This window comes from Globicephala melas, chromosome 2, assembly GCF_963455315.2.
Source record: "Globicephala melas chromosome 2, mGloMel1.2, whole genome shotgun sequence".
NCBI classification, from domain to species: domain Eukaryota; kingdom Metazoa; phylum Chordata; class Mammalia; order Artiodactyla; family Delphinidae; genus Globicephala; species Globicephala melas.
Genome location: NC_083315.2, coordinates 143,041,969 through 143,069,866, shown reverse-complemented (window position 1 = coordinate 143,069,866; position 27,898 = coordinate 143,041,969). Strand labels below are relative to the sequence as shown.

The 27,898-nt window shown below is 35.2% G+C and overlaps 1 protein-coding gene across 4 annotated transcripts in view; it reads right to left on the bottom strand.

The window, feature by feature from the left end:
- Positions 1–27,898, bottom strand: part of PALS1 (protein associated with LIN7 1, MAGUK p55 family member) — a 103,384-nt gene that overhangs the window by 48,621 nt on the left and 26,865 nt on the right. For 2 of the 4 annotated variants that reach the window (XM_030855283.2, XM_030855285.2), the window contains exons 2-4: positions 24,422–24,499; positions 17,306–17,829; positions 3,056–3,264 (exon numbers count right to left, since the gene is read on the bottom strand). In XM_030855283.2, the coding sequence (XP_030711143.1) occupies positions 3,056–3,264; positions 17,306–17,672 (576 nt within the window). In that variant the 5' untranslated portion in view covers positions 17,673–17,829; positions 24,422–24,499. The remainder of the gene's footprint in view (positions 1–3,055; positions 3,265–17,305; positions 17,830–24,421; positions 24,500–27,898) is intronic. The other 2 variants (XM_030855286.2, XM_030855284.2) reach the window with 2 other exon arrangements.

Below are 27,898 nucleotides of genomic sequence, written 5' to 3'. Positions count from 1 at the left end.
ACAGATATAGGTACTTTAGCTTTAGCAGACATTTCCAAACATTTTCCAAAGTGGCGGTACCAATTTATACTCCACCAGCAACATTATCAGAGTTTCAGTTCCTCCATAAGTTCATTAAGATTTAACATTGCCAGTCTTTCAAAAATTTTTTTAGTCATTTTGGTGTCTATGCGGTAGTCTCTCATTTTGTTTTAATTTGCATTTCTCTATTAGCTAATGATGCTGGACTTTTCATACTTACTGGCTGTTGGGGTTTCCTCTTTTTGTGAAGTGTCTGTTCAAGTCCTTTGCCCATTAAAAAAAAACTAAGTAGTCTCTTTCTTGTTAATTCGCGACAGTTCTTTTGGATGCAAGTTTTTGTTATATATATATTTATACACGTATATACCTCAATATCTCAAAATCAAATAATCAAATACCATTTTGTAGTTTGTTGGCTTGCATTTTTACTGGATAAGCAAAAGTTCATTTAACAAAACCCCGGTTCTCAACCTTTTCTTGATAAAAGCACTTTAAAAATGATCAAAAAACTTGTTTTACATTTATTAATGAGTATCCTGGATTGTCAAAGATATAATCTGGATCTCAGTATCTGAAGTTTTCAGAAGCCGTATTATCTATTATATGATATTTAATGTTTAACTGATATTTTAAGCTATAAAAACAAAGAACACTTCCTAATGTGTAAGACATTCTTTCATCAAATTCTTGAGTTTTTTTTACTTACTTGGATTAAATTTCCATTTAAAAATGATATACTAACTGAAACATGAAGTAATTTCTTCCTTTAAATACTGTATATGAAAAAAGCTGGAATGATGAATGCTAAAAAGCAAAAAATTAGGCAATGGGCATATGAGTAGCCTAGTTAGTCTCATCCCAGTCACAAAACCTCACCTGGCCTCAAAATTCAGAAACATAAAACAGAAGGGTTGAATAAGGTGATTGTTAAGCTTTTCCAGCTGTAAAATAAAAGCAATGAGTCCATTTAACCTTCAGAATTTTGTTATCAGATTTAACACTCTTCTTTGATGAGTTCCAAGTACATCCTTTTCTCACATGTTATGCACTGTCAAGTCAGGGCTGCCACACAGTTGTGCATGCACAACTCCAGGGGAAGTCATTCACTTTGTAGCACAACCGTATGTTGTTGCCCCAACTAGGTTAGTCATTTTGCACTCATTTTAAGACCAGTCTCAGCCCAATGTCACTAATCACCTACTATCCCACCACCACCAAAGCAATACAATTCTCAAGTATTACTGAAGGCTGTGAAAGCAAACTTTGAGAAAATCTCCTTGATATAGAATCAATACTTTTACAATTGTGAACCATGTACATGTTAACTATGCTAAATCTAATATTGAAAATTGAGTTTTTAAAGTCCTTTTTAACCATTTCTTTCTCTCTCAAAGCATTATTCTTTAAGCCACTTCTAGTTCTTTGCCTCTCAACTCCTAAAACCCTTTAAAGCTACGTTGCCTCCTTTTTTTTTTCCTTTCCTTCCAGCCTTTCTGTTGTGTCACTTTCTTCCAATGGAGCAATTTAAATCTCTCTTGCTTATATCATTCTCTTTTCTACCTACTGTTCTTAACAAAACAAAGCCCCAGTACCTAGCTGGACAAACCTTCCTCCTAAATGGGAAGAGAAGGATTACAATTATCTATTATGTATTCCTCCCAACCCTACACAATAAAAGTTATACTGTATTTGTGAATAAATAAGATCAAAGTACTGTCAGCTATTTCAATCTCTATAAGGAATTTTCAGGAAACCCATTTAAACTATAAGTAAAACTACAGGGATAATTTATTAATGAAAAATTCTGCATATTTAATTTCAATAATAAAAAATGAGCACAAAGAATAGGTCTCAACTAGGTCTTTTAACTAGCAGATGGGAAATTTCCCCTCTAGGAACAGGTCCCTAGGTCACACTCCTATCCTGAGCAACATGAGACTTCTCTCTGCCACTCTTGCACATAGGACCTTCGCTCACTGTAAGCATCTAAATGAAGAAAATACATTCTGTGCTAATTCAAAAAGTGCCTCCTAACCTATTTTACGTGTCTGTAGCTCTGGAAGTCCTACCCTTCCCTCAGCCCATTTTCTGTTTTGTGTCTGGGTTCAGTGAAATAGATTTACCTGATGGGCTTCCAGAATTATTCATTTTAAAATAACTTAAAATCCTGTAATAATGACAGAATGTCCACCCCCCAAAAATAGGAGATGGCTTACTTACATCCTTTTAAAACCTTCAATTTAAAATATGTTTGCAGAGGGACTTCCCTGGTGGTCCAGTGGTTAAGACTCTGTGCTCCCAATGCAGGGGGCCCAGGTTCGATCCCCAGTCAGGGAACTAGATCCTGCATGCCGCAACTAAAGATCCCACACACCACAACTAAAGATGCCACGTGCTGCAACTAAGACCCGGCGCAGCCAAATAAATACTTTTTAAAATAAATAAAATAAAATGTTTGCAAAACACATTAAACACTAAACATCAACAAGCAGCAGACACTAGAACTTAAATATCAGCATGTTAACATGAGAAACTCTCACTGTACATTAAAATTTAATTATTTTGGACCTTCTATACAGTATCTATAGAGGAAAAACTTCAAAATACCTACAAGTAACAAATCTTAGAAGTTACATATTTATGATACCTGATTATCGAATATAATTTAATCCCATCAGTATTAATTTATCTCAGTTTATAATGTATAATGCTTAAAATAAAACTATACTACATTAAAATTTTTCCCCTTTAGTAATTTAGACAAATATTTCTCTTACTATGCAAATATGTAGTTGTATATACAAACCTAATGCTATTCTCTTCATGAAACAGAGCCCTGACTGTGAACTAAGCATATATTTTTTTCAGGATAAAATACACGTAAGCAAATTTTTCCTAACACAATAAATTATTAACATGTGATCAGCAGTAATTCTAACAAACCTTATATTCACACCAGTATTTTCCAAGAACGCTGCCTTACTATCACTATCAATTACTTTGTATATGTCAATGAGACGTTCAGAATACATACCTCTTGTGCAAGGTCTTGCGCATTGGAGATAAGAGGAAATGGAGGACTGGCCTTGTTCATGTGTACTGTGACAGCGTTGTATATCTTAAATGCATTCTGGAAATCTTTATTTTGTACAAGTTGTAAAAGCAGTGAAATATCCTCCTGGCTCTGAGAATCTACCAAAGTATGTTGGATATGTTTAAGTGAAGAAAACAGGTCTTCCACTTCTAGTAGGAGAAGGAAAAGGTATCCAAAAATTAATTTTCTGTCTTAATTCCACATGTATTTTAAGATAAAATTTCTTGAACCAATAACAAAGTTTTCAAGAAAAACAAAACTTGCAAATATTTTTGAGTGTCAAATCATTGTCATTTTACTGATTTTTAAGTAAGACTTTAAAAATTATACAACAGAATAACTTTTTTTCAAGAGTGTTTTAATTATGGAACTAATACATATCACTATAAAAATAAATGAAGGCTAGAATACATAAATGAATAAAAAATTTAAAACCACCAATAGTCCCATCACTTAGAAACAACTTAAAAAAAAATCGTACTGCATTTCCTTTTTTCATTTAACAGGGCATTTTCATTGTTTTCCCACATCACCAAACAGTCTTTAAAAAACTTATAATGGCTCCATGATGTTCTATTATATGTCTAAACTAAAACTTATAAAAACCAATACACTAAGTTGAGCATTCAGGGTGCTTCCAATTTTTTGCTAGTATAAGTAATGAGCATTTCTGTACATAATGATCACTGCTATGTACAGTAAAAATGTCTGAGATTCTGGTGTTTCTTAAAATAATTCCAAGAAACAGAATTTTTAAATAAGATTCTGACATTTTAAAAGCCAAAGAGTTTTCTAGGGAGGTTTTACTAATTTATATCCCATTACCAATATTTTTACCAATATTCAAAATTACCATTTTTAAAAACCTTCCACTTCTTTAACAGGGAGGTTGAAGTTTACTCAGGCACTTCTTTTGTGGTTCATAGAACTCCTATGAACATGTGAGTCTCCTAAAATTTTACTGAAAATCTGGGGCATGTGTACATATGCACGTTCCCATTAGTGTGCACGTGCAGCACATACATTTTTCTGGAAGAGGGTTATCCCAAAATGGTTAAGAACTACAGTTTATCTCTTCTCTGACCCCCAAGAGGTAGATATGTGCACATGTATACACTTTGTCACATTTGCTCAAAATAGTTTTCTAATTTTTCCATCTGTCTGTTAATTGCATTTGTGGTACCTTTATTGTAGAAGTTTTCGGCTGTTATGTGTTAAGAATGATCCACCTTTCCCTGTGTGATTTCTTTCACTGTCTAAGCTTATAAACTCCTTCCCCTAGGTCATTAAATGTTTACCTACATTTAAATTTTCTAATGGCTTCTATTTTGTAGTTAACTTCAATCTATCTGGAATTTTGTTATAGATTTGAGGGGAAATTTTAACTTCATTTCTTTTCTTCCAAATGGTTAACCAATTATTCTAACACCATTTATTGAATAATCCCTCCTTTTCCACTGATTTATGATACCACCGAATTCTTACATATATCAGGGTCTGTTTCTAGTCCACTGGTCTATCAGAACCACAATCTTCTTACAATAGTATTATAGTCTTTGCTCATATTGATATGACAAATACTTGCTCATTACGTTTTCAAAAATGTCTTGACTTCAAATGAGCTACAGAATCATTTTTAAGATACCTCCTCACTCTCTATTTCCTATTCATCCAGAAAGAAAAACCTATTGAGATGCTGACTAAAATTAAAACTGTAAATGATTCTGGGAGAAACTTTCAGTAGATAGTATCTGTGTATATCTGTGTCTTATACAGTCACATTAAAAAAAAAAAAAGCAGAAAACCTCTTGGTTTAAGTCTTTCTGTTAGTTTTCTTCACACAGGACCTGTAGAAAAGTTACTCATTCTTATTTATCTTATATCCTACCAGTTAACAGTTGTTAAATGTTTTATAGGTTAGAATAGCTCTTCTGTTGATTCTGAAGTTCCCTATCTTTTCCCCCCCAAATCAAAACAGCTTTAGCTCTCCTTATAAAAATTATATATGCTCTTTAGTAATTTAAAATGTACCAAAAAACTGGAAAAAAAATTGAAAGTCAAAACTGTCATTTGAATGACCTAAGAAGTTGTGATTCAGAACTAAATAAAACTTGAGAAATAGCCAGAATTTAACCATAAGTTAATGTTATCTACAAGAGTAGACAGAATATAGATAGGGGAAATTTAAAGATGTTGGTCAAACAGTACAAACTGTCAGTTTTAAGGTGAATAAGTTCTGAGGATCTAATGGACAGCAATGGTGACTAGAGTCAATAATACTGTATTGTATACCTGAAATTTGCTGAGAGTACATCTTAAGCATTCTCACCACACACACAAAAGGTAACTATGTGAGGTGATGGATGTGTTCATCAACTTAATTGTGGTAAACATTTCACAATATCACATTGTACACTTTAGATATATAAAATTTTTTTGCCAACTACACTTCAATAAAGTTGGGGTGGGGGAAGAATATGGAGTGTCAGATTTCATCAAATTCGAAGAAGTTACCACAGAATTACCTAAGTATATAAAGAATTCCCCGAGTATAAAGAATTCAATAGCCTTAAAGTATCTTTAGAGCAAAACAGGAAAACATTTAAATATCTTAAAAGGAAAAAGAATTACAAAACCAACAAAGTAGTTAAGGTAATTGACTACAATCTTAAGGAGACTATAGACTTTCTGAGTGGATAATGAGACTTCTGTTTAAAATTTCAGTAATCGTTTAAAGCGGCTCAGCCTGGTTGTCAGGGCAATGAGAAAATCAGGAGCTTCAGGATCTCACTGCTGAATGAAATCAATAAGCAACTTTAGACAGCCCAGAAGGTAACAAACTCCCTACTATGTCTCTTCAAGCCCAGGGGGATTTAAAATTTTAGAGACAAAGGAACTTCTACATAATCTCTGTGTACCAAAGCCACCCACAGACACTAAAATACTGACATTTAAAAAAAATTTTTTATCTGTAGTCATACCCCTTAGATATAACTACTGGTATTATTTTGTTATACTATATATATATAGCCTTTCAGACTTGTAAAAAATGCTGATCCTAACCACAGAGGTCACATTGTAAATGTTGTTTTGTAATCTGATATTTTCCAATGTCTTTAGAATTCATTCTTAGGATAAAATTATTTATCAAATAATAAAAACATTTAAAACTTTGATACATATTGCCAAACTGCCCTACAGATTTGTACTAACTCATACTCCTACCACTAAAGAACTTGAGTGCCTGCTTCTACAAACAGCCCAAATTTTTCACTTTTGGTGATCTGGTTAGGAAAACGTATTTCTTTGTCTAGTAGTGACATTTAATGTATTTTCACAAGGTTAACATTTCTTCTTTCATCGATTTTCTCCTTATCTTTTGACCATTTTTCTACTAGATTATTTTCCTTAATGACTAGAATTACAGAGATTATATAAATATCCCTGCAGTCTTAAGCAGAATGTACTAAATTTTCTTGCTGTATCAGAACAATGGTTTTTAATCAAGGATATTTATCAGAATCACTAAGGAAATTTACAAAGATATTTATGTCCTGAGTTCTACCTCAAACACAATCAGAATCTCCTGTGTCTTCTTTAATTTTATATATATATATATATATTTTTTTTTTTTTTTTTAAAGTTGACTATGTACCCTTCTGGTTAAGAACCAATGACTTACAGGCTTTATTAACAGCAGTTATTGTAATATTTTAAGACATGATATACTTGGGAATAACTAAAGCACTCACACCTATTTTCTTCTATACTAAATAACCTTGATTGCTGTATTGAATTTTTGTGTCTGCTTTATAGTTATTCTAGTTCCTCCTTTGCAACTATTCAGTATTTCCTTTTGTTGCCCTCTCTTACTTCCGTAGTAAACACAGCATAGAATTTTCATTTTTAGAATATTTTACACACAAATAAAATACTGTAGTCATAAGCCAGCAAGGAAATAGGAAAAGTAAGGTAGGGTAATCTAAACTAGGGATGGCTTAATGAGAGATAAAACTGGAGATCAATGGCCTTATTTCACGATATCAGTTAACAGCTGAGATGCAGCACAGAGAGGCAACAGGAATTTTTTTTTTTTTTTTTTTTTTTTTTGCGGTACGCGGGCCTCTCACTGTCTTGGCCTCTACCGCCGCAGAGCACAGGCTCCGGACGCGCAGGCTCAGCGGCCATGGCTCACGGGCCCAGCCGTTCCGCGGCATGTGGGATCCTCCCAGACTGGGGCACAAACCCGCGTCCCCGCATCTGCAGGCGGACTCCCAACCACTGCGCCACCAGGGAAGCCCAGGCAACAGTAAATTTTGTGGTTAATCCAAAAGGGATGACTGCTTTAAAGTTCTAAGAGGGGTTTCCCAGGTGGCGCAGTGGTTAGGAATCGATCACCTGACAATGCTGGGGGCACAGGTTCGAGTCCTGGTCCGGGAAGATCCCACATGCCGCGGGGCAACTAAGCCCCTGAGCCACAACTACTGAGCCTGCGCTCTAGAGCCCACGAGCCACAACTACTGAGCCCGTGTGCCACAACTACTGAAGCCTGCGCACCTAGAGCCCGTGCTCCGCATCAAGAGAAGCCACCCAATGAGAAGCCTGCGCACCACAAGAAGAGTGGGCCTCGCTCGCCGCAACTAGAAAACGCCCACGTGCAGCAATGAAGACCCAACGCAGCCAAAAAAAAGAAAAAAAAATTCTAAGAAATCAGTAGGCTTCTCGTGTTGATAGGAAGTTAGGTAAGGAATACAGGTTCCAGAGGAAGAGTAAATCTGGTCAATTTTTTCATATTGTGTTCATACTGAGGAATTCTAAAGACATTAAAGACCATCCGGGACAGTTTAAAATCCAGAAAAGAAAAAAAAATCTCAGGGTCAAACTGGAAATGTCTTTCTCTCAGGAGATCAGGGACCAAGATAAGATCTATAGGAAATAGGAAGGCTGAAAGCAGAACAATACAACTGAGTCCCAAAGAGGCTGTTGACTTAGTACCTATCTACTTAAGTAAAGGCTATCAGGAGAACTTAAGGACCATGCCAAGTGCCAGAAATAACAACTTTAACTGGGCTTAAGGTTCAAATTTTGTAGGTTAGCATCAAGACCAATTTAAACTTGTTAATTATCATCCTTTACAAATTCACTAACCTCTATGAAGTCCTATTCACGTTTCTGCTGTTTAATTAGTAAAAAGTGTTTTCACTGAAATTATCTTTTTTTAGGAGTTGCCTCCAGACTTATTGCATTAATCAATGTTGCCAGACTAAATTGAGATCATTTACACTTAAGCTCAGCTTTCACAATGAAATATCACCAACCCGTTATTTGTAGTTGAAAAACTACAAATATGTATTTGGCCTGAATTACACACTAGTCACTGCCAATATTGAATAGAAAGACATAGAACAATATCTGTATTACAGACATATATACATATATATTATTTTATTTAATCCTCACAAAATCTGAGAAACTTTTCCCAATTTAAAAAAACCCACCAAAACCTGAGACATACATAGTTCAGAGCAAATCTCTACAGATGGAGAAAATGAAGTCATACAGAAAAATGGCACCTGGGTGAAGAATCTTTTTGAACTTCTAAGGCAGTGCTTTTTCTGCCATACCAAGGGCTTAAAAAAAGATAAATTTTTGTTTCTTTTTTAGATTTTAGGGCTTGATTGTGACATGTCATTTATCTGCTTTAGAAAAGCTGTCCTAAAGTGTCTTTCTGCCCAATATAGCAGCATGCAATGTACACTGACTAGTATTTAGAGGAGCTTACACATTCTATTTTACCATGTACCTGTACGAAGAATTTCCTCTAGTTAACTGTGTTTGTACATGTTCACACATATAATACACCCTCCAAATGCTACTTTTATAATACTGTTGCATTTTATTTCTGCTGTTTTAACCAAGTGTCTTATGCTTCAAATATTTTCTCAGAGTATTTTATTTCAACTCTAACATCACAATAGTATGCTAGGCAGTACACTGTAAAAGTTCAGCAAAAGAAACCAAAACTGCAGTTCTTGTGAATGTAGAGGCTATGTATCTTTTTGAGAAATATTGTAAAAACATCTTTGATAGTGTAGCACTAGCCTGGGTAACTAAGTAGCTCAGCAAAATTGATAACTTATGATTTAAATGGGAAGTTTTCAGATAAATTCCATATCTGCTTTCATGGCCAATTTAGCTGGGAAATTTTCCAGATAGCATTCTTAGGCAGGAAAGCTCCCCAAGTACTCTCATGCTTCAGGTTCAAATATGTTTCTATGACAAATGTTTAATGAACAAACAGAACAGATTAAATTACTAGACAATCACAGTTTTTAAGACTTCATTAAATATAAATATATAGCTTGACAAGAAGATATGGATTAAACCATATGTAGCTGAAACAAATAAATATGTAAAAGGAAATATGAAACAGTAAATGATATAAACTTATTTATAAAGACATGAATTTCATCAGAGGGTTTATCAATTTAATGGAAATTAAAAATGATGCTGCCTCTGCCCAATAAAGTTTTAAGGTCACAGAGAAAGCAAAAAATATCTATCGCATTAGTCTTAAAATACTGATTATGATAAATTTTATTGGAAAATTCTGAATGGAATTCTGACAAAAGGTCTTTTCTTTGATATTAAGTATGATGTCATAATGAAAAATAATTGTTGGCAATATCAACTCTGGGATTCTCATTCTGACACACGTTCATTTTAGTTTCATATAAAAATTCTTAATTTCAAAAGGTATTTTGTTGTAGGTTTAAAACACTTTGTTTCTATATGGTATATCTTTAAAAGCATTTTACAAATACATATTATGCAAAACAGCAAATTTTCTACACATAAGAAATGTTCCATTGTATGATGTAGTAATTAGATTACATGCTACTTAAACGAAAACCACCTAAGTTCTTCGAAATTCTGTGCAATTCCAGAGGAAATTTGAAAAATCTAATCAGATGCAGCTAAATCCATCCTGTCAAATATGTACCCTCTTTTATAATAATGATGAAGATAGACAACAAAGAGAGGACAGACTAGAGAGAGAACAGAGACTCCCCATATACAGATATCAGAGGCTCCCTTCCCCATTCCCATACACAGAGACACAACAGGCACAAGGAAAAAGAACCACATGGACAGAGAAGTAGAGAGATAAATAAAGAACACAGGGCTAGCAAGAAAGAATGACACAGGTGTAGAGCGGGGAGTGAACAAAGAAGGGGTTACGGAGGAAGAGCAGTACCCAGAACAAGGCAGGATGGAGGGAAGACAGAAATGAGGACGGACACTGTGCTGAGGGGAAGGCAAAGGCAGGCATGGCAAATCTGGCTTTGGTGATAAACTCCAGTCTGTAGCAACTTCCCTAGAAGCAAGTTCTTTATATCTAGTTCAAATGCCTTGTCCTGCAGTTTGATCTATTTCCTCTTATTTGATGTTCAGTAGACATTGTTTTACGTTTCCCATTTCCTCTAACGTTTCATACAACAGTTAAATCTTGATTATTTATGTTAAAAGAGAGGACATATTATCTAAAAGCAAGAAAAATCACTTACATTTGGCTTTGGGATACAATTAATCAGATAAATACAAACACACACATAAGCCCACAAATCCACCCCCCAACACTCTCCTCTCGGCCCTCTCCTGGCTGCCTAAAATATAAAAGAATGAAGACTCTAAAATGGGCAACAGAAAGCAATCACCAAGAGTTGCTCTATCTGAAAATTCTATCTTCAAACACCCAAGACTCTGGAGAATTGTTTGGCAGTAAGGGTAAACAATAAAATTACTCAAGGAAGCTACGGAATCTCCGTTTCTGGAGATCTTTCAAAGCAATGGAGATAACCATCTACCTTGGATTAGCTTTGTTATTTTCACTTACTGCTATCATTTACCCCACATGAAAACAGTTTCTACATATCTATTCTAGCATTAATATTCTTCCGTTTCATTGTTTAAATAATACCAATTCTTTTAACCTATCCTCAGAAATTTCTATATTTCAACCAACTTCATGACTTTTTCCTGAACACTTTTAAAGATTTCTTCTTTTCCCCTAAACTGTACAGTCAAATTGACTATTCAGATGAGGAACTTAATAGTATTGAGTATGAGGAGATTATACCAGTTTCCAGTACATCTATCCACTGACTCGAAATTCGAATGTTCATTTAGGAAATCTTTACTTAAGTAGGGATGGGTTGTCTTTCCTTTTTCTTTTTTTCTTTTTAAATTTAAGGACATAAAATTCAGATCTCTGAGCTTTGGTTTTCAGTGGACTAGGTTAAACTGCATTTATTAAAAATAACGAGAAGCTCATGAAACACCCTGAACAGTAATTAATCATTAAAAAATTGCATTACAAATTAAAAAGAAATTCTAGACAAGCATACAAGCAAAGACAGTTGAGAGAGATGGCAGAGCAAAAACCTTAGCCCTAAATATAAGACAATGGAAAAATATCATTGAAATGACTACTATTCAATCAAGTACAAAAGCTTCATGATTTTTCTCTGGACAAAACTGAAATGAGTTTGGTGAGCAAGAAAAAGACCCAAATTTGAAGGCAGAATACCTGGGTCCTAGTTATGACTTGGATCACTTACTAGCTGCAATATATATCACTGGAAAATCCATCTCAAGTCTCTGGGCCTTTCTATAAAATGAGTGGGTTTGACTTGGATATTATTTCTCAAACTTTCGTTAGTGATCCATTAAAAATGTGTATTTTTAAATTTCTCAACCCAGTATATACATCCCTATTTGAGATAAAAATTTATAAATACTTACATGCAATATAATATACCTTAATATCTTCTATTTTTTTCTAGTTCTTAAAAAAATTACTGGTTGGGCTTCCCTGGTGGCATAGTGATTGAGAGTCCGCCTGACGATGCAGAGGACACGGGTTCGTGCCCCGGTCCGGGAAGATCCCACATGCCGCAGAGCGGCTGGGCCCGTGAGCCATGGACGCTGAGCCTGCGCGTCCGGAGCCTGTGCTCCGCAACGGGAGAGGCCACAGCAGTGAGAGGCCCGCGTACCGCCAAAAAAAAAAAAAAAAATTACTGGTTGACAGGATGGCTAAAATTAAAAAGACATATTGATATAATAACAAATAGAAGCAAGAATGTAGAGAAACTGTAACCCTCTCATGCTGCTGATGAAAAGGTAAAATAGTGCAGGTACTGGGGAAAATATGGCAGTTCCTCAATAAGTTAAAACACAATTACCATTTGATCCAGCAATTCCACTCCTACGTATATACTCCAAGAATTGAAAACAGATGTTTAAACAAAAATTGTATGTGAATATTTGTAACAGCACTATTCACAATAGCTAAAAGGTAGAAACAACCCAAACATTCCACCAACAGATGAATGGATAAACAAAACATGGTATTTCCATACAGTGGAATATTATTTAGCTATAAAAAGGAATGAAGTAATGGTTCATACTACAACACAGATGAACCCTGAAGACATTATGCTACGTGAAAAGAAACCAGTTACAAAAAGCCACATACTGTATGATTCAGTTAGATGAAATGTCCCAAATAAACAAATACACAGAAAGTAGATTAGGGTGGTCAGGAGTTAGGGCGAGGAGAGAATAGAGAGTGAATGCTTATGGGTCCAGAGTTTCTTTCTGAGGTAATGGAAACACTCTACATAATGGTGATGGCTGCACAATCTTGTGAATGTACTAAAAACTCATGAATTGTACACTTTAAAAGAGTGAATTTTATGGTATAGTAAACCTGTTATTTTAAAAAATGAAATAAAAAATTACTGGTTAAGATCCACAAACTAATTTCATGGACTAAAAGGTTAGATAATCTCTGGTAGCTTCTGGTCCTTACAAAAGTTACATTTTAGTCAAACTTACAATGTGCAACATGTTTATATATGTGTTTTCACTTGATCCTCAATAAAATACAGAAACTGAGGCTCAGGAAACTTAAGTAACTTGTCAAAGGTCAATAGCAAGTGAAGGTAAAAAGTATTTAAACTCTACATTTGACTCCAGGCATCCCTGTACCAATATGTAATGATATCATGCATTTCTGAACATAAAATGATTCAAGTCTTTGCAAAGGGAAAAAGTTAAAACCTATTAATACTTAATAGGTGGAATGAAGTTTTGATACATTGTGTCAAAGACTAAATGGTATAGCAGTTAATTATTTTTCAGTAGCATTATGCATATTTAATAACCAAACATTACATGACTATACACATATTCTAATGAATTTTTTAATCTTTATTTTAGGCTAGTTCTAATTTTAGCAATCTGAACAGATCAAAAAATCATCAAATGTCCCAACATTTGAAACATAATACCAATGGGTCTAATCATTTCATTTCCAGAAAAAAAAAATTTCTCAAAGAATGGCTAATAAAGTTTGGAAATATCTATAGCAGTTGAGCAAAAATTTAATAGCAAGAATAATTAACTTCTCAGAAATGTATGAACTCAAGGTTTATTTGCACTAGAATTTTGTTTGCTGCCTTTAAATAAACTTTATTTTAAAAGCCAATCTTAAAAAAAGTTTATCACAAGCCAGCAAAATTCCAGCATTTCCCACGGTCAATCGAAGTCAAATAACATCAGAAACAAATGTGGAAGAAATATTTTATTTTATAACATCAAACACAAGAATACTCTTGACTTAAAAGTCTGAATATTCAGAGACACCTGGCAAAAAATATGTAGATACTAATAAAGACTGAAACATGGTATTATTAATATTACGAAAATATTTTATTCATCCTAGTTTTCTTCCCCTTGGTGTGTCTTTTTTATTTTTTCTTAACACTAGTAGCATCTGGTGTAAATCAGAAAGCCCCTAATCACAAATTTCAAGAATCTCCTTATTAGCCACAAAACAGATAGCTCACCATGGTTGTGTGATGGGTGGGTGTGTATGCCTTTCCTAAGGTCTCTTCAAAAGTGTGATAATCACAGTGACATCCATGATAGATAGCAATGTTTCCTAGTTTATTCCCTTTAAATATTCTGTCTACTATATTTACTTGTCCACAATCCTGGCCCCAAATTACTTATCTCTGACTATAAAAATCAATCAAACAGTCAATTCTATAATCTAAAGACATCTGAAGATGATCCTACTCTACCTCATCCTACCTGCATTCTGCTCTTTTCTCAGAAGTTTTCTCACAGGGTAGCTTGCTTTACTTATGAAAGAGAACAAGACAATGATATTGTATTTGTAGCAAAGCAAGTTTGAATAACTCGTGCCAATTTTACGGAAAGCCTCCCTAATATATCAAAATTCTTATAATTTATACTACTAATATTAATTATTCATTTGAAATTTCCACATCACTATTTTCTAATTTTCAATAAGATTCTAACTGCTTTTAAATAAGAAAATTCAGTTTATCCTTTCTGAATATTTTCTATTAATTCCATCCCTGCATTTTTATTATTATACAGTGCCGAATTTATAAATATGTTCATTAAAAACCACCACCCAGATAATTAAAGTATCTAACCTTTCCAATCACATTTTCAATTCTTTAAGGAGAATTTCCTCTACTCACAGATAAATGATGATGTATCATTTGGAAACTGAAGGCTCCCTCTCAAAGAAATAAATCAGTTGCCCCATCCTTCCCTCATTTAACACAAGGTTGCTGTTTCTGGCTGTGAAAAAGGCTGAGAAGTTGTCTCCTGGCATGTGTATATTAATCAAAACACTGGCAGGGAGACTCATACAACTTTAAGGGAGTACTGTTGTAGTCTGATGTGTTAGCAAATTATAAACAGGAAAAAAAATGTCTGATACAAAGCTAATATACTTCATTTTAAAATGAATACTTAAAACTGAGTATATCCAAAAACTGAAGATTTGACTGACAATAACAACCTTATAACTTACGATAACTTTTCATGATTCCAACACTTAACACATTTGTGTTGAGTGTATTAAAATTAAATCTATCACTTATTTCTCAAAATATGAAATATTCTCCTAACCAAGAAATGACTTACAGATACCTGGTACTACATTTCAAATTACTTTAAAATAAAATATAATAAACAGCCTTACGTTCAAAGATTGCACAAAGATAACTTTTAAAACCACACTGGATTGCAAGTTGGAAGAAAATATATCTGTACTTTAATCTATAGTTATAGAAAAATTAACCAAGCAGCATACAAAAAGAAATAGGAAAAAGCAAAAAATTTAAGAGAAATGGTCTTCAGTTTTCTGTGGTTAGGTAAAAAAATAAATAAAAATTCCCTAAGTGAATCTGGCTTAAGCTGTATTTGTTTCCTCATGGAGATTACACGAATATTGTCTATTAGATGGGCTTTTATGCCTCATACAATTAAAGCAAATGGACAAATACATTAATCTTAAAGAAATTTAAACAGAAACCCAGAAGACTCAATCCAGGCTTGGGTTGGATATGTTACAATGTAAGCTTTCTCCAAGTCACAGAGAATATTTACAGAATATTTTAATATAAAATAATGGAGTGGTAGGAGATGAAGGCCAATAAGAGGCAACTGGGAATGAAACAATTTTACTCTAACAAAACTCTTAGGAAAAAAGAGCATAAAATTCCTTCACATAAATGTATTTTAAAAATATGTAATCTTTCTGTTTTCACTATAATGCCTTTCATCTGAAGGCATTTAGCAGACTTCACTATGACTGAACACACCTATGATTTCTTAAGTCACAGAGAAGTGTGCACACTGCTTTCTGTCAAGAAATGTGGATCCTTAGTAAATGTATAGCAAAGAAAAGCAGCAGATGTTGTGATAAAGTAGAAACTGTTCTAGACTAGATTTAGTATGTATGGTGTATATACCATATATAGTATATATGGTACCTTTATATATACAGATTTAATATATATGGTATACTATATACAGAGAGAGAGTACATATGGTACCTTTGAGTAAATCAGAAAAAGGTGTTCCACTCTTGGTAGCCAAAGCTCTGGTCTAGTGAGTGAAGAGCAGGCTGGATATCAGTCTCCACTCAAACCCCCTGTTCTCTGCAGTACATCAACTGCATATCCAGATTAGGCAAATTCAAACTTGGCCCTACCACTTAGCATGGAGTCTTACACAAGTGATTTAACTGAGGTTCAATTTCTTTTTCTGTAATGGATATTACAGAGCCCTGTTAACAGGACTACTCTGGGTACTAAACAGAAAGCTGTTTGCTACAGCATCTAGTACAGGATTCAATAGACACTTAAATAAATGGCAAAACAACAACGACGAAAACCCTCTCCTTCCATAGAAAAGTGAAGTGTCTCTCTTTTCACATCTATAAATAATAAACCACTAAGAAATAAAATACTTCCTTTTAGTTAGCCTGGTTTTAAGGGAACACAAGTTAATGTATACCACTGACACTAGTTCAGGAATCTCTCCTGTGTGTGTGTAGGAAGAGAGGGCAGTTAAGTTCAATTATGAAATATTTTAAGTTTGGAAACACACATTCGACATCAATTTCTCTCATAGATTCATAATGCCTATTAGATTATAAAGGCTACAAGAAGTACTGTAATAAGAAGCTGTTTAACTTATTTAACCAAGTGTTCTCAAAATTTATTTGATCACAGAATTCTTTTTTATTTATATCTATTAATATCTCATGTCACTAGTTTTTTTGTTTTCTTCACAAAATGAAATTTGGGAATAGTTAGTATAGGATTATGACATAGGAATAGCACCAGTTCTCATTAACAGCCATTAATTAAAGAAAATCAAATCAATGTTAAGCTACATATATTAATTTTATTACTATTTTACTAACCTTAAGGAAATCAGAAATTCAAAATCTGAAAACTACTTTTCAGTAATTTTGATATAAAAGTTTGAGTTTGAAATAAAATGTGAATTTCAAGGCTTTAAAAGTTAGGCCTCATACATAAATTTTTAATTGAAAGATTAGATATAAAAATTATGTTGTAGTGACTGAACACTTAGGATATGTGCTTTAGCTCTACATGGCTAACAGTAAACAATGGTCATATGGCCTTTACAAGAAAGGAACTGATCTTGGTCTGAATTCAAATTGCTATTACTTACATTCTCTTATATCCCTCCTCCTTCCTATACACATTTATGTCACGGCAAGAGAAACAAAAGCAAAACATTTTCTATTATTCTACTGTTTTTACTTACCTAATATTTTCACAGCATAATGAGGACTTTCTAAGATAATTCCTTCCTCTGTATCAAATATAGGGTTATCTATTCCAGTTTTTGGAGGAATTTGGGCTAGTTTCTTAAGTCTCATGGAAGAATTAAGGTCAAGTTCTTGTTTTTTCCCTTCTTCCTCTCGCCTACGCCTCATGTCCTCCTGTTGTTGCCGAATACGTTCCAACTGTGCACTTCGACGTACTGGCATCATCCTGGTGCCCAAATCTCCAGGGCAGTCAACAGCCATCTCTCGGTGCTTCTGATGTTCCTCTGGTGATGCAAGATCAACATTTTTTACTTCGTTGTCTGATTCCTCAGTAACATGCCCATTCATATGGGATGTTGTCATGGTTATCTATAAAAACCCGTACCACTTTTTATGATTCAATTTTTCCTATAAAGCCAATCTCTTGATTCTGTAGTATAAAATCCATGTTACTTCAAAAAAAAAAAAAAACTTCTCACATCACATAATAATGCTATGAAAATGTATCCATGAAGGAAATCTAAGGGGAAAGATGGGGAAAAAAAGTATAAGAATTACAATATAAAAGTAGATTTTTTTACATAGTCCACTTCCAATCTCTATCTCTACACAATATAGAAAATATCTCATAAGTATATAATATTATCTTGCTATATAGATTAAATATTTTCCTTTCATTTTATAGATCTGAGGAAAACAAGGTGTTTCAAGAAAAAAAAGTACCCTCTCAAGTATACTGTTTAATTTTACAGCTAAGAAAAATGATGTATTAGAAAGTTTAGCACAGCAAGAAAATAAGAAGGTTCTGGGTACTAGTTTAGTAGAGAATGAGATATTTAAGGTGTAAAAGTATTTTAATCATCTTTACAGTTGTCTCAACACAATCCTTTATGCTCAATTAATATACATGAGATTGAAATCCCTTCCTAGTTAACTCCTAAAGAACCTGGCATACAGCAAGCCATGTTGCTGACTCGATATAAAGGCAGCACTATGGGAGACAATTCACTTTTCTGAGTTTATGAGATGAAGAAGATACCCAATGAAAAAGAAATTTTAATTAGCAGCTAAGGCATCTACAGGATAAAACTACCTTAAGTGAGAAAAAGACTATGTCAGTTATCAGTCTTTATAACTGGTGGCAGTAAAAAAAGAATTAGGGTTAATTCTTTCAGAGGATTCATTTAGAGAAAATGGTAGTATCTGTTACCACTCAAAAATGTTTTAAAGTCACACTATACAGCAAACAAGAACATATTGGACTTGGAGACCAGAAGACTGAATTTTAATTCTGGCTCTGCTACTTCCTCTAGCTTTATGATTTAAGACTAGTTTCTCTCTCTGAACCTTAGATTCCTTTGGAAAATTTATTCATAGAATTGTTCTGAGTTTTTTTTTTTTAAGATTTTTTTGATGTGGACCATTTTTAAAGTCTTTTATTGAATTTGTTACAATATTGCTTGTTTTATGTTTTGTTTTTTTGGCCGCAAGCATGTGGGATCTTAGCTCCCCAACCAGGGATTGAACCCGCACCCCCTGCATTGGAAGGCGAAGTCTTAACGACCAGACCACCAGGGAAGTCCCCTGTTCTGAGTTTTAAATGAGATAAAGTTTTAGAACTAAAAACTATTTATACTTATATTAATTCTTAGTATTAATTTGATTCTCCTATTTTAAAAATCCTTCAACATATTTTAGACAAGAAAAATATTTTACTGGATGACAATGGCTTTTCATCAAGCCATTTCTTGGGCATAAATAGGCAGATTATTTATATATGTGCAAACCCACACATTAAATCTAATTAGTCTTCTTTTGCTCAAGACTTTAAAAATATTTACAATAATAAACCTACTACCTCCTTGAGTTGAGTAGCACTCCAGTTAATAGGTTGGTTAGAGAACATGCCAACTAAGCAAAAGCTGAGTTTTCAGATGATATTCCTAATGCCAGCCAGTCTTCTCTCAAGCAAACATCTTGTCACAGACTGCTTAACACAAACCCACCCAGACTACCAGGAAAACCACTAGACCAATAATCAGGAAAATAGATGCAAGCTACATGAGCCACCAGAATTACATTTTCACAAGAACTCTGGTAGATTTTTCTGTCTTCCGTCCAAATTATAGCTCTATTTTTTTATAATTATGCGATCTACATAGAAATACCTTATTTATCATTAAATTGCCTTCTTTTTCATTAAAACGAGAGCTATTAGAATTATGTTAGATAGGGACTTCCCTGGCGGCCCAGTGGTTAAGAATCCGCCTGCCAACACAGGGGACACGGGTTCGAGCCCTGGTCTGGGAAGATCCCACATGCCTGCGGAGCAACTAAGCCAGTGTGCCACAACTACTGAGTCTGCGCTCTAGAGCCCACGAGCCACAACTACTGAGCCTGCGTGCTGCACCTACTGAAGCTCGCGAGCCTAGAGCCCATGCTCCGCAACAAGAGAAGCCACTCAGTGAGAAGCCCGTGCACTGCAACAAAGAGTAGCCCCTGCTCGCTGCAACCAGAGAAAGCCTGTGTGCAGCAACGAAGACCCAATGCAGCCAAAAATAAAACAAATAAATAAATTTATATATTAAAAAAATTATGTTAGATAATTCTTGTTTTATAATATTGATTATATGCAAATGCAAATTTATCTTATTTAATATTTTCATTACAAGTAAGCAGAAATTTATGTAGGAGTTACCGTAGTGCTATGTTTAATTTTTAAAATTTAGGAGTATATTTACTTCCAGAAAATTAAAACTCTCAACTTTCTCTACTTACAACATTTATGGGATATTAAAAATCAAACTTAATCATGAGTATTTTTTATTTATATATATGCTGGTCTACAAAAATTATGATTTGAAATTAAAACTTAGCTTAAAAATTATAAGATTGTGTCCATATTCACTGTACTAAATCATGGAGGTGGAAATTACAATCATGCAAGAGAAACTAGGCCAGGTGATCTCAGTCAGAGTTCTCATGCTTGGACTATAATCATGCTTGTCTATCTGGATCTAGTCTTTTACCCTCAGAAAAATTTCTGCAACCTGATATTAATTCACTTAAATCTCCATTTTGGTCACATCTCCCTTAGCGTGTTCATAGTCCACTGGCCGAGACAGCAAAGAAAATGAATGATTATTCTTCTCAGTTGATTTCTCCTCATTAGATTCTAAATTTGTTAAAAACGGGTCATTCATGTCTTATTTTTATACCTTCCCTGTACTTAACACAATACATGTCATATAGGAAATGCCCATTAAGTATTTGTTCAACTGAACTTAGAAATGTTATAAATTCAGACGATGGGCTCTAAAATTTAGTCTGTGATAGTCAAAGCAAACCCTCAAAACATAAGGACACATTTCTTCCAGCAGCATTTCAAAAAACAACTAAAAATTAGCCAGATAGAACAGTCTATTCCAGGCAGAGGGAAACACAAGACCAAAAGGAAGGAAGAACGTGAGAATATGGCACTTGTATAAAGTAGAATGGAATGCAAAATGGCTGGATGGGACAATGGGAGCATGTCATACATGAATAATGATAAAACGAGAAAGGCAAGCAGGGGGCCAGTTGGAGAAGAGTAACAGATGAAAACTTTGACCTTTATCCTGAAAGTAGTAAGAATCATCATAGGATTTAAAGCAGGGACTAACATGATCACACTCACTTTTAGAGAAATATCACTCTGGTAGAAGACTAGAGGATAGACTGAAGGGTGGCAATGAGACCAGTTTGAGGGCAACTGTAAGAAATGGGGTCCTGGGCTTCCCTGGTGGCGCAGTGGTTGAGAATCCGCCTGCTAATGCAGGGGACACAGGTTCAAGCCCTGGTCCAGGAAGATCCCACAGGCCGCGGAGCAACTAAGCACATGCACCACACAACTGAGCCTGCGCTCTAGAGCCCACGAGCCACAACTACTGAGCCCACGTGCCACAACTACTGAAGCCCATGTGCCTAGAGCCCGTGCTCCACAGCAGGAGAAGCCACCACAGTGAGAAGCCTGTGCACCACAAGGAAGAGTAGGCCCCGCTCGCCGCAACTAGAGAAAACCAGCACACAGCAACAAATATCCAATGCAGCCAAAAGAAAGAAAGAAAGAAAGGGAAAGAAAGAAAGAAATGGGGTCCTGAACTAATTTAAGATAGTGAGAATGAAGAAAAGTTATATTAAAGAAGCATGTAGGTTACAGAATTCCTAAAACTTGGTGTCTATATTTCATATAGCAGGGCAAAAAGGATAGAAGTAGTAACACTAGAAGAAGAAGTAGTAGTAGTAGTAGTAACAACAACTACAACACTTACTGAGCACATAATTCTATTCCAGACACTACTGCAAGCACTTCACATAGTATTCACTCATTTAATCCTCACTAAAACTCTAAAAGTAGGTCCAGATATGCCTGTTTTATAAATGAGGAATGGGGATTGAAGTAGGCCTTGAAGACAGGATGAAGGAAAAAGAAAGAGGCCATATGAACTAAAGACAAAAAATTAAAGGTATGGGAAAAGTACAAACAAAGCTAGTTGAACTATAGCAGTCAGTTTGTATAAGAGAATACTGGCTAGAAAATTTGACTGGGTCCAACTTATGAAAGGTCTTAAATATAAGTCCTTAATCTCAAGGCAGTAAGAAAGCCATCAAAGATTTAGAAAAAAGGGGTGATCTGAACATAAATTTAGTTGAGCACTTACCCCTGGCTAGGTACTGGGGCTACAGAGACAGGATCCCTGTCCATTAGTTTATCTACCAAAATGTCTCACAGAGATCTAGAAATTAATGTGTCCATAATTAAACTCATATTTCCCTTTAATCCCCTCTATTCTCCTTGATCCTTTTCCTCCATTCTCAATTCTAATCAATGCCACTGTATCTACCCAGTTACCCAAGACCGCACAATGTTTAAGAGTACAGGCTCCAGAACCAGGCTGCCTAGGATCTAATCCTTGCCTATTTTCCTTTTAAGTCTCAGCTCAAATACATCCTCCTCTGGATTTCCATAATTTCCCAAACTGTATATGTGCCTCCTCTGAAATCCCACAATCCCTACCACATCTCTGATCAAACTCGACTACAGCTATTTGTATCTCTGTCTGTCTGCCCCAGACTAGAAACGCTTGGAAGTCAGGAACCATGCCGACCCTTCTCTGGATCCGTGACACTGCCTAGTATAAGACCAAGCAAACTGGAGGCTTCAGAATATGAACCCAGGCAGTGTGACTTCATGGCCACTATCTTTGGGTCACAAGGTGGACAGCAATGTCATTAACTAAGATGGAGAATTCGATAGAAGGGGCGATAAATTAAAGGGCATTACAGGTTTAGTTTTAGACACAATTTCAAGGTGATTATACGTCATACAGGTAAATGATCTAATCAGCAAGGATCTGTCTTATTGATCTCTATAGCCCTGATAACTAGTTAAGGGATAAACGCCTAATTAACCATATAAGCAAATTACTCCTGTGTTCAGAACATCTGATGGCTTTCATATTGCCTAGAGAACAGAGTCTAAACTCACAAGGTAAATCCAAACTTTCTAACTGTATCTTTTACTACTTTCCTGTACAAGGCTTCTAAGTTAGCTTCCTCATTTGTGCCTGCCTATCCCATATCTTTCTCTTCCTGCCCAAATGTCTTACGAACTAAGAAATAAGAACTGCTCTCCTTTCATCTTCTGCTTTCAAGATCTACCATAAATCACTATTCCTTCAAGAAATATTTCCAGATCACCCCAGTTAAATAATGATCTCATCATACCAACACTCCTAAAGACTTCATAATGCTCACAAGTTAATTCATGAGGTCCATGACAGATTCTTCCAGAATCAAAGAAACATTATGCTGTGTCCCACAGCTTTAGCATTAAAGATCATTATAATTTTTAAACAGGCAAACCATGAATATTCTAGCTCATTTATGTAGTCATCACATAACAATAAACAATGAAAGAGTACCAGTCCAAAGGAATTATTCTCTCACTCTCGGGGCGGGGTGTGGGGGGGCGGGGGGGGGGTGAGAAAAAAACCCTACAGTCCTTTGTTTGACAATTTGGAGGCTGGTAAATAACTGAACTAGAGAATTACCTCCTTATATGTAAATGAAAGACTGACTTATGCAGACAATGTAGTTACAAGCTGCTGGTCCTAAGAGTATTCCTCTCATCTCAAAACTCTAATTATAAATAAATTGTTTTAAAAATGCCTCAGGGCTTCCCTGGTGGTGCAGTGGTTGAGAGTGCACCTGCTGATGCAGGGGACACAGGTTCGTGCCCTGGCCCGGGAAGATCCCACATGCTGCAGAGCGGCTGGGCCCGTGAGCCATGGCCGCTGAGCCTGCGCGTCTGGAACCTGTGCTCCGCAACGGGAGAGGCCACGACAGTGAGAGGCCGGCGTACCGCAAAATAAATAAATAAATAAAAATGCCTCAAAGGCCCACATTTCAAATACTAATCAAAGTCCCAGCTTATTATACCCACACCCCCATGGAAAAAAAGAAAGAAAGAAAAATTTTAAAAACAAAGCAAAACTCTTTACACATTCCACAAAAGAAGAAAATGAATTTTCAGGCTCGTAGGCCAAAGCTATTTCAATGTTAACTTTGAACTAGTGGAGAGAAAGGGCTCTGCTTATGTGAATTGAATACAGAAGAAGGGGGTAAAAAGAAGCTAAACAAGCTTCAATAAGTACAAATGATTGAGACTGGGGGGCCTGAAATAGGGATATAGGGATATAGGCCCACTGAAAACTCCACACCAAGAAACAAAACCATTTGTGTGAGAGCCGGGAAACATGAACTGTTAGCAGGAAGACCAGTTTCTATATAATCAGTATCCTAACTTTTAGGCAAAGGGATATGTAAAACATATACTTCATATGAAAACACAGTCGGTCTACACTAGCATTTAGAACTCTAGATTTTTTTTTTTCAATTCATCCTTCCTCCCCTTCTCCCAGGAGTAATGCCCTTTGACCAGCAGCTGGGAAGTCTCATTTTAAGTGATCAGCATTCCTCTGACATTCTAAGAAGTTGCACTATTTGTTTCCATAGAAACAGCTTTGTCAGCTAACACAAAATTCAAGCCAAGAATAGTGAAAAGAACTTACATTATGCAAATTGGAAAGTCCTTGTCTACTATCCTTAGTTCTTTGATTTTTCACAGAACTCAGACTAACTTTCTTACTCTGTAAAACAGAAAAGAGACAATTAATCAAGTGTAAAAGTCTGTAGTGTCTTTTAGAGGGAGGGAATGGCAGAGAAAAGTTAATTCAATATGATATCCAATTCTGTTTTCAGATGACTAGGGTTTCTCAGTATAAAGCAATAAAAATGTACACACACCCATCTCTAATGAACATCAATTAAAATCAATATAAATTACCTGAAGTCAATGATAAGAAAGAGGTAAACATAACTGGTTTAAAAGTTTTTAAAAAAAGCACAAGACCCTTTTGTAGATGATTTTGTGGGACTCGAGGGACATTGTTCCAGCTAATGATTAAGAACTCTCCAGACAATAGGGGCTTCTTAGACAATGGGTGAATTTCCAGGATGTCCGGCCCCCTTCCGAGAAGGAGGGGAGATAACAAAATGTAAAAAAGGTGTCTGTCAAAGACCAATCAGACAGCTGGGGAGAAGGAGGGAGATAACAAAATGTAAAAAAGGTGTCTGTCAAAGACCAATCAGGCAGCTGGGGACAAGTTCCCTCTCTGGTCCGAGCCTAAGCCGGGACCAATCAGCAGGAGAACACAACCAAATCTATAATTTACATACGGGGAAGTGGGAACCTATAAAACTGACATATTCGCGCCCAAAAGGGTTCCTTCTTCGACCTCCTGCGTGAGGACCAAGGAACCCCGGTGCACCGGCCTTCAATAAACCTCTTGCGTTTTGCATCGACTTCCGACTCTTGTTGTTTCCTGGGCGAGTCGAAACTCCTAGGAGACCGCGCAGGTCTAACAATTTTTAATGACTTTTTTTTAATCTCTAGGTTAGGCTCAAACAAAAAGGCAGTTTTTGGTTTTTTTCTTTAACTACAACTTCTGGATCCATTTTAAACCTTATAAATAGTTTCATAAAGTCAAGAAAATGAGAAGTTTAGGATCCAAAAAGATTCAAAAAGGATCTGACAGACAAGAACCACAGTTAATTCAGAGGGGGGAATGTTGATGCTACATTGAAGACCAAGATAGAAGAGGATCCTGTCCTAATGGGAGATTACATTCTGATAGGGTAAAAGATAATAAAAAGCAAATACACAATAAGATGAATTCAGAGAAAGAATTATAAAGAAAGTAAAACAGGGTTATACAATAGACAGTGATGTTTGGAAGGGGCAACATTAGATAAGATGGTCAGGGGAGGCCTATTTTAGGAGATGATAATTAAGCTGAGACTTGAATGATAAAAAAAAAAAAAAAGTCAGTTGTGGGAAGATCCAGAAATAAAGGGTTCCAGATTGAGGGAACAGAAAGTACATTTTTACTTTCTGGATGTCACCAGAATCTCAATTTCAATATATCCCAAACTGACCTGAACTTCTTCCCACTATTGTTAATTATAGCACTATCTAGATCTAAATCTTCCTCAAGCCTTATTATCCAATCAGTTGCAAAGATCTGTTGATACCACAAGGTTTTTAGGATCCACTGAAAAAGTGGCAGAATAGCCACCCCAGAATATGCCACTAAAAGATACTGTTAAGAAAATGAAAAGGCAAGCTATAAAAAGAGAAATATTTGCAAAATACTTATATTCACTATAAATACTCTTATAACTCAGAAAATCAAATAATACAATTGTTAAAAAGAGGCAAGAAATTTGACCACCAAAGATGTACAAATGGCAAAAAATAAACATTTGGAAAGATATTCAACACCATTAATCATTAGGGAAAATGCTAATTAAAACCACAATGAGATACCGGCATAAGGATAGACAGAAATCTGTGGAATAGAACTAAGAGACCAGAAGTAAACTCTAACATTTACAGGCAATTGATTATCAACAAGGGTGCCAAGACAATTAAATGGGAAAAAAACAGTCTCTTAAATGGTGCCAGGACAACTAGATATCCAGATATCCACATGCAAAAAAATTAGGTTGCACTCTTACCTCACACCATATACAAAAATTAACTCAAAATGAATCAAAAACACACATGTAAGAACTCTATAAAACTCTTAGAAGAAAACACAGGCATAAATAAATCTTCATGACCTTTGATTATGCAATGGTTTCTTAAGACAGGACATCAAAAGCACAAGCAACAAAAGGAAAATAGATAAATTAGACAGGATCAAAACTTAAAACCTTGTGCTTCAAAGGACACCATCAAGAAAGTGAAGAGGCAATGCACACAATGGGAGAAAATGTTTGCAAATCATTTATCTGATGGGGGACTTAAGTGTAGAATATGTAACAAACGCTTACAACTATAATAAAAAGACAAATAGTCTGATTTTAAAGTGGGAAGAGGACCTGAATAGACAGTTCTCCAAAGAAAATATACAAATGGCTTTATTAAATAGGTGCATAAAAAGATATTTAACATTATTAGCCATCAGAGAAAAGCAAATCAAAACCATGAGACACCACAACACCCACTAGGATGGCTAGAATCAAAAAGACAAGTGCTGATAAGGAGATGGAGAAACTGAAACTCTCATACACTTCTGTTGGGAATGTCAAATGGTGCAGCCACACTGTAAAATAGTCTGGCAATTCCTCAAAAGGCTAAACACAGAGTAATTCCACTCCTAGGTATACGACCAAGAGAAATGAAATATATGTCCAAACAAAAACCTTGTACAAAAATGTTTACAGCAGCGTTATTAATATAAAAAGTGGGGGGAAAAATCCAAATGTCCATCAACCGATAAATAAAATGTTGTATATCCAAAATGAAATATTATTGGGCAATTAAAAGAAAGTACTGCTACATGCTACAACATTGATGAACTTTAAAAACAGAATTGAAAGAAGCCAGTCACAAAGGACCACATACTGTATAATTCCAGTTATGAAATATCCAGAATAGGCAAATCTAGAGAGACAGAAAGTAAATTAGTGATTGCCTTCGGCTGGTGGGGTGGGGTGGGGGGATTATGGCTAAGGGGGGTACACGTTTCTTTTGAGGGGTGATGAAAAGACTAAAATTGATTGTGGTGATGGTCGCACAGTTCTGAATATACTAAAAGTTACTGAACTGTACACTTGAAATGGATGAATTGTACATGGTATGTGAATTATAACTCAATAAAGCTGTTTAAAAAAACACAATGAAATACCATTACAAACACAGTAAAATGGCTAAAATTTAAAAGACTGACAATACTAAGCTTTGGAGAGGATGTGGAGAAACTGAAACCCTAATACAGGTGAGAACATGAAACGGTAGTCAGTTTGACAGTTTCTTAAAAAGTTAAACATACACTTATGATATAACCCACTGATTCCATATGAGAAATACATATTTTTAGTTGTAAAAAAACACAAGGTTTATACGGAATATTCATAGAAGCATTATTAATAATGATAACTTAAAATTGGACACTATCCAAATGTCCTTCAACTGGTGAATG